The sequence below is a fragment of the Choloepus didactylus genome, chromosome 27, assembly GCF_015220235.1.
Source record: "Choloepus didactylus isolate mChoDid1 chromosome 27, mChoDid1.pri, whole genome shotgun sequence".
Classification (NCBI taxonomy): Eukaryota; Metazoa; Chordata; class Mammalia; order Pilosa; family Megalonychidae; genus Choloepus; species Choloepus didactylus.
The window spans coordinates 16,399,022-16,412,331 of record NC_051333.1 but is presented as its reverse complement, the minus strand read 5'-3'; the positions used below and the strand labels follow the sequence as shown (position 1 = coordinate 16,412,331).

Sequence of the window (13,310 nt, the reverse complement as noted above, 5' to 3'; positions counted from 1 at the left end):
GCTTAAACATGGTAGGAATTCGTTATCTCACAGAACAGGAAATTCGGAGGCAAGGCAGGCTGCGGAGAGGGTTCCTCCAGCATCTCAGTGGCATTATCAAGGGCCCACTTCCTTCCGTCTCCTCTCTCCACCCTCAGTGGAAGAGCTCATAAGGGATGAAGCTGGTGTTTGAGTCCAGATCTGCCTCGTTCCGAAACCCACTGCTTCTCCCCTGCAGTGCCTTCCTCCAACACACGGACACACAGGTTCCTGACCTACCATCTAGTCCTAAGCACTGACCACACAGGACATCATTCGGTCCTGTGAGGAAGGGCCTAAGTGATCTCCTGTTGACGACAAGGGAAACCAAGGCTAGGAAGTGACTGCTCCTGGCTCAGCAAGAGGCGGTGGTAAGGTTTGAGCCCAGCCTGCCTGGCTCAGGCCTCCTGTACTTAAAATTGCTCCACCAACCTGTCCCTCTCCGTCAGAGAGAAAGGGAGCCCAAGACAGGCCTGGGGTATAGCTGCTAACAACAGGTCACTCTGTTTCACAGCCAGGGAAACAGGGCACCTGGAGAGCCTGAGGCTGGTAGCGCTGTCAGCCCAAGTGTCTACCACCCCTTCTTCCTTCAGGACCCCACCCTGCCCTCCCAGACACCGCCAGCTCCCTGGCATGTGTCCCAGGGAAGACTCAACATTCCTGACTCCCTGTTAATAGCATGTTTCCTGGCCTACTCATCCACCCTTGCCAGCAGCTTTCTCTCCTCTCCGTGGTGGAGCCTCCCATGTATTTAAAACCCACTGGTGAGCAGATCTTAAGCTCAGGTGGTTTTTGACACCCAGTGCTTCACCCTGGGCTTGTCACCTCTCATTTCCCTACAGGTATGCGGCCGCCCCACACCCACTGCTGTCCTTTGACCCCCACTTCAGCCATGACGGGATGTCCAGTGGCGACTCCTCCTCAGGCGGCCTGACCAGCCAGGAGAGCACCATGGAGCGCCAGAGGCCAGGTAGGACCTCCCGGGCCAGCTGCGCCGCCTCGCCCACAGGTCCTCTTCCTTGTAGCTTGACAGGTGACCCTTCCCCATCTTGTAGTGATGGATGAACAGGCAAGAAGTCTGTAACAGCCTCTCTGAAGGTGAGGAGCAGAGAACAGTGAGCCAAATCCTTACCCATCCAGACTGAGCGTCAGCAGATGGCATCTGAGACAGAGTCAAAAGCAGCAGCACCAAAGTATGGTGGAGATGTAATAACCACCAGGGGAAATTGTTGGGAAGGACTAAAAGGGATGCTCTAAGGGCTGCTCCCTTCTGTTCCTTGGCTTCTCATTATATAAACCCTCCTATGTTGTCTTTTGACGTTCCTGGACATGTAACCCATGTTGAAAAAGAGCCAAATCATGAGTGTGGAGCTTGATAGCATCACAAGGTGAACACACTCATGTAACCACATCCAGAGCAAGAAACGGAACAGGACCAGTTTTCCCAAAGCCCCCATGCCCCTCCCAATATGTACCGCCCCCCCCCAAGGGCCACCCCTGTCCTGCTTCTCACAGCCGAACTTAGTTTTGCCTGGTTTTGAGTTTTATATATAGGGACTATGGAATCACATTGTGTGTATTGTGTGTGTCTGTATGAGTGTGAGATTCATCCACATGACTTACGTAGCAGTGCAATTTCTGAGTAGTAGTCCATTGTATGAATGGACAACAATTCGTTATTCCATCCCTAGTGTCGATGGGCATTTGGGTTGTTTCCAGTTTGGGGCTGCTTGGAATAATACCGGTAGGAACATTCTTAAATGTGTCTTTTGAGGAAACTATGCACATATTTCTGTAGGCTGTATACCTAGTAATAGAATGACTGGTAAGGGATATTTAACATAAGAAAATGCCAAACTACTTTCCAAAGTGGTTGTACCATTTTATATTCCCCCCAGCAATATCTGAGGTTCTAGTTGTTCGATATTCTCACCAGCACTTGGTGTGTTCAGTCCTTTCCACTTCAACCGTTCTAGTGGATCTGTATTGGTATCACACTATATTTTTAATTTGTGTTTCTTTATGTGAGAGTATCTTATATGGTTTTTCTCCCTTATGTCTTTATTAATCATATGCATGTACTACTAGATGACTATTTTAAACATAATTTCATCTGTGACCTCTTTCAAGTCTGAGAACCACCAGATGATTGGCTGGGTGAGCTCAAAAGAAAAAATAAAATGAAGTATTAAGGAGCATTGGCATTGGAGGGGGAAGAGATGGAGATGTTTGCACATTGCAGGCAGCTGGGGGTGATGGTCCTGTCGGCACATCACCGATTCCTTCGTCCTCTGAGATGGGAGAGGTCATGGCCGAGGCTTAGCAGTCTGAAGAATTCCCCAGCTCCTCAGCCTCATCGTTTACACTCTGCTCTCCTTTCTGCTGCCTCCACGGCCTGCAGACACTGTTTGCTCCTCTCCTCCGCACACTTGATCCTGCCTGTCGGCCCCTGCAGTTCTGTCTGTCATCTTTGCTCCAAGACAGACAGATAATGTTGCTAGGCAACTTCATTACACCAAAGTGTAAGATGGGGAGGAAATTTTTCCAGTGTTCACCATAGACCCCAATAAGTTGTCACAGAAACTCACCCTTGTCCTTGTCCTTCCCTTCTTTGCTCCTTAGCGCTTAGCTCCCCTCTCATTTCCTTGGACCCTGGTTGTTAGCTGATTAACTCCTCCACACACATGTCAGGACTATCTGTGCTTGGAAATCATCCAGAAGCCTACAGTGGGTCCCATACCCAGAAGAAAGATGTTTCATTGGGTGGGGAGGAGGCCCCAGCCAGTGGGGGCCTTGCCCACTCTGGACAGATGGTGATGCTCCTAATCACAGGACACAGTTTGGTGTGCTTGCCACTTGCCCAGCTCTGTACTCGGCTCTCCGCATGCCTCCCTGCCTGGGCATCTCGGAAACACGAGGCAGTGGGCATTGCGATTGCCCCATCATAGGGATGAGGATGAAGAGACACAAAAAGGTTTGGTCACTTGTCCAAGGTCCCTGCTGGTGAGTAGAATAAGTGGGATTTGAACTAAGGCCTGTTGGGTTTCAGAACCTCCTGATCCCCACGGCCACAGGCACTGCCCACGATCCCTCAACCACAGGGTGTGTTTCCCAGGACTCAGCAGCCCAAGTGGGGAAGGGGACCATCGGTGCACCAGCTGCCCCAAGTCCATGCCTGGCCAGCGTTGCAGCACATCTCATAGCAAAATCCGTGTCCACCACCTGCCCAGCATGTCAAGGGTGAGGCAGGAGAGCCAGGAGGTTGCTGAGGGCTGATCCAGAGGCCCAGTGTAGGGCCCAGGCAGAGGATCAGGGCCTGCCAAGGGCAGAGCCAGGGACAAAGGGACATGGGCAACCCAGGAGGGGAGGACTCTGGTGTTTCCTCTACCCATTCATTCAGCACAGATACTGACGATACATGTCAGGCCGGGCACTGGGGTACAGTGTGAACCAGATGCCTTCCCTGCCTTCTTGGAGCTGACGGTCTGGTGGACAGATGAATGATAAACAAGAGCACAACACTGATAAAATAATCACCAGTAATGCTGAGGATTAGAGTGGAAACTAATGCCGTGCCAAGAGATACTGATGGGGCTTGAGGAAATATAAGCAAACCACATTTCAAGTAAGGCTGGAAGAACGCAAAGGAGCCAGCTGGAGAAGAACAGGCTGGGTGAAGAGAACAGCTGGTGCAAAGCCCTGAAGCAGCAGTGTGTCTCATGTGTTGGAGGGACAGTGAGGAGGCCTGTGTGGCTAGAGAGGGAGTCTGGGAAGAGGTGGGAGATGAGGTCAGGAAGGCAGCGGGGCCAGAGAGTGGGGCCCTGTGGTTCTCAAGGACTCATCCTTTACTCGGAATGGGACAGGAGCCACAGGGGCTGCTGAGCAGAGGAGGGACGGGATCTGAGTCAGAAATCCACAGAGTCCCTCTGACTGCAGGCTCTGGTGGGGTAGGGCAAGAGCAGGGCCAGGGTGGGGGCAGTGGAGGGGGAGAAACAGGCGGTTTCTGGATATGGGACCTTGGAAGTAAAGATGACAGAATTTCCTGATACCTGGATGTGGGCAGGAGAGGAGTCCAGGACGATACGAGGCTTTTGCCCTGAAAGGATGGAGCTGCCATTAACTGTTTAGCAAGGAAAACTGAGAGATGCAGGTTTGAGGGAAGATGGAGAGTTCAGCAGGTTTGGGCCCTGTTCACTGGGAGGTTCCCATCAGACACACAAGTGGAGGTGTCATGAGGCAGCTGAATATGTGGATCCCAAGTCAAGGGGAGAGGTCCAGGCTAGAGTTAGGAACACGGGCATCATCAGTGTTGCAGTGGTGTTTAAGCCAAGAGGCTGGATGCAGTTGCCATGGGATTGGCGCTCCATGCAGAAATGTTTCCCAGCAGGGTCTGGCTGCCTCCCACAGGACTGGTACCTCCTGGGTGTGTGGGATGCTCCAGAGAAGGCTGTCTACAGAGGTAGGGTAGATGGGCGGAGTGGCCAGTCTCCCTGGCTCTCACATCCATGGTTCCCTGGTGAAAACCACACAGGCAGTGACATCCTCAACTGAGTCCAATCCGAGTCCAGTCAGGCTATCTCAGCAGTGGCCCTGAGTGCCCTGCCCAGCCTACCATCCCGCCTGAAGGAAGGGGGGCCCGAGAGTGCCCAGGTTGGACTGGAAGCTCAAGCTCCCACAGGCCTGGCTTGAAGTTCAGGGTCTGCCGTGTGCACAGTATGTAACCTTGGCAGTGACCTCAACTCTCTCAGCCTCAGGTCCCTCCTCTATGGGAAGCGACCTAAGTGTCTCTCCTTCCAGGGTGGTTTGGGGATCCAGTGAGATCACGCCTACCCAGCCCTCAGCACAGGACCCAGCCCATCATTAGGGGAAGCACAGCTCCTGCTTAGCAAGCACTTACTCTCAGCTGTGGCCATTGTCTTCGTCATTGGGGAAGGCACAGGGAGGATGCAGTGGTTGAGAGCACAGGGTCTGAAGCCAGATGGACTGGAGTTCCATTTTCTACATGACCCTCTCTGACTGTGTGCCCTTGGACAAGTTACTTAACCTCTCTGAATCTTAATGTTCTCCTTCATCTGTTGGAGATACTAATACCCATCTCACAGTGTGACTGGAAGGATACAGAAGGTAATGCATCAAAGCCCCTACAGTAGTGCCTGGCACACAGCAGGTGCTTAATCATCATCATCATCATCATAATTATTTTAAATAAGGTAGTTCTTAAATGTGTGGGCTCTGGGGTTAGACTGCCTGGGTTCAGAGCCTCAGTGAGTGCATTTGTCATTTTGATAGAAATTGACTAAACTGCCCTCTGGTGAGGTTGTTCACGTTTGTTTTTTAAAGGTCAGATGCTCAGTTCAAGTACAACTGTCCTTGACAGTGTAGTCTAACTTACAGCCACACCAGCCAGCACGATTCTAAACCTGTTCATCTTTGAACCAGCAATTGCATGTCTAAACTCTGTCCTGGACAAAACCCACGCTCATCCCAGGTTGCATGTAGAGGGAAAGACACTGCAACATGACTGTAAGGGAAAATTGAAAATAATCTAAATATCCGTCAATAGAAAGTGGTTAAATAATTGGTGTATATTCACACAATGGAATACTGTATAGCCATTAAAAATGAGATAACAACATTATGCAAAGATGAATCATGAAGCTATATTATAAAGTGAAGAGCAAGTGTAGATATGTTGTAAAGGAAAAAATCAAGTTGTAGAAGTTTATTATTCCATTTTTGTTTAGAAAAAAAGTTATGTACACTTAACCAACAAAGGATTGCTACTTGCATGTATAAAGAACTCTACTAAACAGTAAGATAAAAGACAATCAACCCCACAGGAAAATGGGTAAAGGATAAGAACAAGTAAATTTAGAAAAGAGAAAAGCCACATGGCCAGTAAGTGTGAAAATGTGTTTGACCTCATTTGGGAATGATGGTGATGGATTGTGGGAAGGCTTCAGTGAGTTTGCCCTGTTATTATTAAGTGTTGTTCTACCCCAGGACATCAGTTTCCAGGGTCATGGCCCTGTGTGAGCCGAGCAGACAGGCTGGAGGGAGGCTTGGGATCATTGAACCATGTTTAGGGCCAGAGTCTTCCAGTGGACTTGGCCCAGGGCCGGGGTCACCTCTAACAGCTCGTGTCTCCTGTCTCCCTACAGAGCCCTTGTGGCATGTGCCTGCCCAGGCCCGGCTCTCAGCCATGGCAGGAAGCAGCGGGAGCAAGCACACCTCCAGGCAGGACCCAGCAGGCAAAGATTCCCCCCACAGGCATTCCAAAGTGAGTCTGGGCCCCGCCCTCCCCCTACCCCCACCCCGGGGAGCCAGGGCTCCAGGTGCTGGCCTCTGCCCACCCTGGCTCCTGTGGACTGGGACCAAGCTTGGATCTGGAGTTAGAATCAACCAGGTTCACATTCTGGCCCCATCCCTCACCAACTGTCATCTTAAACAAATCCCTTAACTTCCTCGAGCCTCAGTTTCCTCGTTATTACAGGTTAACCACTATTACAGACAGCCCCCAAATCTCAGTGGCCTCACACGCTAGAAGCTTGTATCCCTGTCCTGGAAAAGTGTCATACAGGTGTCCTGCCAGCAGCCCTCCAGGCAGGGGCTCAGGAAGCCAGCTCCCCTCTCTGCTGTCCCTCAGGACCTCGGAGCCCTGTACTGCGTCCCTCCTGCATCTTCCCAGCAGATGAGGGGCAGGGCAGAGAGGAGAAGGGATCACACTGGAAGTTTTTATAGCCCAGGCCCAGAAATGGTAGAAATCACTTCTACTTCCATTGCGTTCCCCAAGGTTCTGTTATGTGGCCACACCTACTTACAAGGAGGAGTGGATAGTCTGGGTGAGCCCTTGGCAGTCTCTTCACATCCATTCACTTAAAGGGTGTTCAACAAGCACTTATGTCCAGCCGGGAACACAGCAGTGAAGAGGACAGATGAGTCCTGTGCTCACGAAGTGACATCCCAGTGGGGGCAACAAGCAGTGAGCAGACACGTTACATTAGCACCAAAAACTGATCCTTGCCACCAGAGGAAAACAAAGCAGAGTTAAGGGGAAAGAGGGTGACAGATGCTGATGCTTCAGGAGGAGGTGAGCTTCAGAGCTGAAGCTTTGAGTGGAGTGGGGGCAAAGCCTGAAAATACCTGAGGGAAGAGCGCGGCAGGCAAAGAAGGGCGAGTACAAGGGCCCTGCGGTGGGACTGTGCCGGGCACAGCAACAGACCAGCAAGGAGGCCAAGTGGCCAGAGTGAAGTGATCAAGAGGAAGTGGAAAGGAGATGAAGTTAGAGACCAGAACATGGGGCAGATCAGGAGGGGCCTCCTGAGCCAGGGGGAGGACTCTGGCCTTTCCCCTGAACAGGATGGAGCCACACGGAGACTCAGCAATGGAGGGCTATGATTGGGCTCCGGGATCCTCAGGCTCTGGGTATGTATGGGGGACAGACCAGGGAGGGACAGGCAGGGGTGGGAGCAGGGGACCAGGGAGAAGGCGGCTGCAGTAGTGGTGGAGGCAGCAGTAGACAGGACCAGAGTGGGGCCTTGGAGGGAGGAGAAGTGCCAGGTTCTGGGTCTGTTTTGAAGATGGAGCCAACAGGATTTGCTGTTGGACTAGACATGGGGGTGACAGCACCAGCAGGGTGCAGAGTGACCCCAGGGCTCTTGGGTGAGGCAGACGAAAGAATGGAGACGCTGTCAGTGAGTTGGCAGACAGGCGGGTGTGACAGACTTGGGAGGGAAGGACAGCAGCTCAGTTTTGGATGTGTTGAGTTTGAGATGTGACACTTACTTTTACACACACAGTCTTATTTATTCTCCCAGCAACCCCACTAGGCAGAATTATTATTACCCCCATTTTACAGACATGGAAACTGAGTCACAGAGAAGTCAAATTGCTTGCCTAAGGTCACAGAGCCAGTAACTGGGGGAGCTGGGATTTGAAGCTCTGTGGCTCCAGGGTTCACACTCAAGGAGAGAGAAGATTGGCCCACCAGCGTCTCCTTCTCGTGCTCTCTGCCCCAGGGTCCAGGGATGACACTTCTCTCATCTTCCCAGGGAGAACCTCAGTACTCAAGTCATTCCAGCAGCAATACCCTCTCCAGCAACGCGTCCAGCAGCCACAGCGACGATCGCTGGTTCGACCCCCTGGACTCCCTGGAGCCGGAGCAAGACCCTCTCTCCAAAGGCGGCTCCAGCGACAGTGGCATTGACACCACCCTCTACACCTCCAGCCCCAGCTGCATGCCCCTGGCCAAGGCGCCACGGCCTGCCAAGCCACACAAGACCCCGGGAAGTATGGGCCTCTGTGGCGGGGGGCGCGAAGCCGCCGGGAGGTCCCACCACACGGACAGGCGGCGGGAGGTCTCGCCCGCCCCCGTGGTTGCTGGCCAGAGCAAGAGCTACCGACCGAAGCTCTACTCCTCCGGCTCCAGCACCCCGACAGGCCTGGCCGGGGGCAGCCGCGACCCGCCGAGGCAGCCCAGGTAAGGCCCTGCACCTGGCCCGGGCCCCTCACTGGCTCTGACCACCTTCCCCTTCACCCCTTCCTGACAGTAGGACACCCCCTCCCCAGTGGCATGCTCCCAGAAGCACATGTTGCACACTGTCCTGCTTACAGGGTCTCCCCCTCATGCACCCTCCCCCCATCTGCTGTCCATCAGCCTTCAAGGGTCCCCGGTAGAGAGCGAGAAACCCCCGGCTGTCTCTTGTCTCTTTCTGACCCTCTGCTTCTCTTTTTCCTTCTCTCTACTTAGACAAGTGGTTTTTATGCTTTCTGGAGGTCACGGGCTATATCTGTTAGGAGTATGTTTGTAACAGAACACCTGACCCAGAGTGGTTTACACAAACAGAGATTTAACAGAGTCCAGAGAGGGGCAGAGCTGGCAGGTGCCGCGGCTCAGGGAGGCCCCAGGACAGCCTCTGTCTTCCTGCCCCACTCCTCTCACACCGCCCGTGGCATCCTGGTCTCCGAGGGCAGACGGGGGCCTCCCTGGGGCAGACAACAACCGAGTGGAAGCTGTGGTGGCATTCTGCCTTTATGTCAGGGAAGAACCCCCTTCCGCAGACGGTGTCTCGTGACCACCGCAGCTACCACGATGTCTGGGAGATCACGGTTTAGCCTTCTAGCCTCCATGGTGTAGGGCAGTGGTGCCCAAACAAGCCCCCGGAGGGATTTGTTAAACACAGATTGCTGGGCCCCATCCAGTTTCTGCTTCAGTCAGGAGTGGGGTCCGAGAGTTTGCGTTTTTAAAGATGTTCCGAGAAGATGCTGGTGCTGCCAGTCCAGGGACCACACTTCCAGAACCACCGGTTGGAGAGAGAGGTGGGGGGAAAAGTGACCAGGAACAGGCATGTGATCAGCCCCAGCCTGGAGTCTGGGCCACATACACTTTGAGACTCTGATGCCGTGAATCACCTCCCAGAAAAGCGCAGAGAAAGAAAAATGGGTCTTCAGTGGCGGAGCGCTCAGCCTTGTCCCCGGACCCCCCAGATTCCTGCACGACCATCCCAGCACTGACCCCTAAGCCCACAGCCTCCCCTCGCTGCCTGACCACACCGTGACGCTCAGCGCTGCGGCAGGGGCGACCCTGTAGCTGGGACCCCCACGGGGGGCTGCAGGCCTTCCTGCACCTGGGGCTGCTGCTTCTGCCTCCTGACGCCTTTGCCAGCCTTCAGAACCCCACGGCCCCTCTCCCCAGCGGGACACGTGCACCCAGGCGGTGGCTGCCAGCTGCTTTGACCACTACCCACAGTCAGAATTCGTCTAGAGTTATGCATAAATATCTACGTTTAAAGAAAAAAAACGAAATGGAAGTTTTATAAAACAGTACTTCTCCTTACTGAGTGCAATGACCTTGATCTATTCCGTATAAAATTTTTTAATGCTCTTTAATACCCACTTAAATGATTGCCTGACTTACCAGCGATTCCTCAACAGACTTGAAAACCACCATATTTGAGAGTGGCAGTCTGTCTTTCCCCCAGCCACAATCCGATCCACAGATTTCCTTGACTCAGGAGGAGGACTGAGGGCAGGCAGAGAAGAGACAGTGTGACCTGGGTCTGAGTGACCGAGGAAGGCTCGTCCCTCCCTCCCTCTGGACAAGTAAACCCTAATCCTCGGGAACGCTCACAGACTTTTGGAACAGTCCTTCGTTCATTTATTTACTCATTCATTTCACTCAAAAATATTTACAAATATTTCTTGGGGACCTGTTCTGTCTTAGACACCAGGCGGGGAGCTGAGGAAGACTAATGAGCGCGCTTGGGGGAGGCCCCACAGGCCTCACCACCGAATCAGATCATCCCTGAGAGGAACATAAAACTGCCCCACCAAGGGGGACTGGGTGACAGGGGTGTCTACAAGGGGCATCGCAGGTCTCAGCCGGGGGAGGCCCTGTTCTGTGCACCGGCCCCAGTTCATGAACCGGAATACACTGCAGGGTTTCAAAATCCATGACATAAAGGCAGCGCCACTGGCGGGTAGACTGTGGCTGAGGCAGGGGGTGGGTATAAAATTAGCCAGTGTCTGAGACAAGGATTTGCTGAGCCCAGAAATGAGGGGAAGAAAATGGGAGAGGAGCCCGCCACAAAAGAGGGCCCTGTGGTTGGGAGCTTTAATTTGCATACAGACAATTGATGCTAATTGCAAATCATTCTTATCTACTCATTAAGGCTGTTTCCTGAAGTTTTCTCCTAGGCAACCAGGCTTTAGTGAGGAACACCATCTCCCAAAATGGGGTGCTAGAAAATGCTTTATTTTAAATGGATATATATTTGCTTTAATGAGTAGTAGGGAAGTGTTACCAACCCATCCCCTGATTCTACAGATATTATTGTCTTGAACAAGTTAAGGAAAATAAAATGAGTTGAAGTGTATTTCCAGTGGAAAAGAGTGTGGACTCCAGAGCCAGTTACACCCGGGTTCAGTCCCTCCCTCTGCCCTGTCCTGGCTGTGTGACCTCAGGAAAGTAACTGAACCTTTCTGGGCCTCAGTTTCCTCATTGGTGAGGCTTAAGTGAGCTAATGTTTGTAAAGCCTTTATAACAGTGCCTGGCAGTCTCACCCCCACTTATGCCACTGCGCCCCCCACCCCCCTCCTCCCATTTCAATAGGCACACGTGCCCCCCAACCGTCACTGGCCAAGCGGGACCCACAACCTGCTCTCTGTCACCAGCTCCTTGAGGGCAGGCCCTTGTGTCTGTCTTGGCCATTGTTGGGACAGGCCTGGCACGAGGTGTTCAGTGGCCGCCCTCATCTCTCCGTCCGCTGCACTTTGTGCCGTGGTAGCGTGTGTGTGTTCACTCGGCGAGCACCTACGGTGTGCCAGGCGCTGCCCTGGGCACTGGGAGCACAGCAGCGGGCAGCGCAGACAGGCCCCGGCTGTCAGGGCCCTCAGGATGCCGAGGAGGCAGCCAGCCAAGAGTTACCAAATCCCTGAATTAACTACTCCAGGGGAAAGCCTGAGGGGGAGACCCACTGGGAGCTTGGGAGCTGAGAGTGGGTATGGTGGAGGGGCCCCAGGGGGAGGTCTGATTTAGCCCGGGGGGGCAGGGTTGCTTTCCCTGAGGAGGTACTGCCAAGGAAGAGAGGAAGGAGGAGGAGGTGACAGGTGAAGGGGAAACAGATTTTTTTTAGAGAGGAGGTGCTGGTGATGTTAGGTTCTTGACCTGGGATGCAGTTAATGTGGGTGTTTATTCATTAAATTGTACCTGTATGTTTTGTATACTTTGCTGTATTTAGGCTATTCTACAATGAAAAAAAAAAGTGAGAGAGGAAGACGGAGTGTGGAGAGGGTATGCGATCAGAGGGGGTGTCGTGTGCAAAGGCCCTGGGGTGGGGAGAGGATGGTGCCCTCGGGTCCCTGACCACAGCCCCTTGGCTCAAGTGAGCAGCTGATAGGAGGTTGGGGAGGTGAGCGGGCACCAGGCACAGCCCTCTCAGCCCTGTTACAGTCTGGGCTTGATTCTAAGAGCAGTGGGCAACAGCAAAAGGTCTCAGCGGAGAAGGTAATGAAGGAGGATTTATGTTTTTGGAAGATGGTGCTAGGTGTGGGATGGTTGAGATGGGGCCGAGGCCGAGATCTGAATAGGAAGGGATAGGGGCTGGGACCGCAGGACAGAGCAACTAGGGGTGCAGTGGCAGGTGGCATTGCCAGGATGTAGGGGGAGGGAGACAGCAGTGCCAGTGAGCTGGGTAAGAGAGTCCCAGGCAAACTGCTGAGTGACAAGAGGCTGCTGCAGACTAGGAGAGTTGCAGATTCTTGGGAGAAGAGGAGGGCAGATGTGCAGGTGAGACAGGAATGTTATTCTCACATTCATTGACCGTTACAGAGCCCGCTGTGTGCCAGCCAGTGTTCTGAACACTGTGATAATAGCCGGGCCCAAAATACAGCCTGTCTGTCCACCCCCCACCAGGGGAGCTGACGTTCTCTTGGAGAGAGAATGAGACAGACAAACAACTGAGCAACCATATAATATGTCAGGTAGTGATAAGTGATACGGAGAAAGAGACCTTGAGCAGAGAGAGAGAAAGTGAGCACGGAGGGGGGTCTTGGAAGGCTTCTAGGAGGAGGTGATATTCTGAAGGAAGACAGGAAGTGAGCCCTGAGGAGAGTGTTCAGGCAGAGGAAACAGCAAATGCGGAGCCTCTGAGGCTGAATTCAGGAGTGGTCTGAGAATGACAAGATGGGGCAGAGGGGCGAGAGGCAGGAGATTGGATTGGAAGGTGGGCAGGAGCCAGGCCCTGGCAGGCTCAGTGACCGACCATGCATAGTCAGGTGCCGGGACTTGATTCCAAGGAACACGGGAGCCATGGGAGATTTTTTTTTTTTTTAATTCAGTTTTATTGAAATATATTCACATACCATACAGTCATCCATGGTATACAATCAACTGTTCACAGTACAATCATATAGTTATGCATTCATCACCACATTCTATTTCTGAACATTTTCCTTACATCAGAAAGAATCAGAATAAGAATAAAAAATAAAAGTAAAAAAAGAACACCCAAACCATCCCCCCATCCCACCCTATTTGTCATTTAGTTTTTATCCCCATTTTTCTACTCATCCATCCATACACTAGATAAAGGGAGTGTGATCCACAAGGTTTTCACAATCACACTGTCACCCCTTGTAATCTACATTATTATATAATTATCTTCAGGAGTCCAGACCAGTGGGTTGGAGTTTGGTAGTTTCAGGTATTTACTTCTAGCTGTTCCAATACATTAAAGCCTAAGAGGTGTTATCTATATAGTGCATAAGAATGTCCACCAGAGTGACCTCTCAAT

The 13,310-nt window shown here is 52.4% G+C and overlaps 1 protein-coding gene across 5 annotated transcripts in view; it reads left to right on the top strand.

The window, feature by feature from the left end:
* SIPA1L3 (signal induced proliferation associated 1 like 3) overlaps positions 1-13,310 on the top strand; it is a 245,329-nt gene that overhangs the window by 193,215 nt on the left and 38,804 nt on the right. For all 5 annotated transcript variants that reach the window (XM_037818891.1, XM_037818889.1, XM_037818886.1 and 2 more), the window contains 3 exons: positions 861-988; positions 6,180-6,298; positions 8,070-8,497. In XM_037818891.1, coding sequence (XP_037674819.1) covers positions 861-988; positions 6,180-6,298; positions 8,070-8,497 — 675 coding nt within the window. The remainder of the gene's footprint in view (positions 1-860; positions 989-6,179; positions 6,299-8,069; positions 8,498-13,310) is intronic.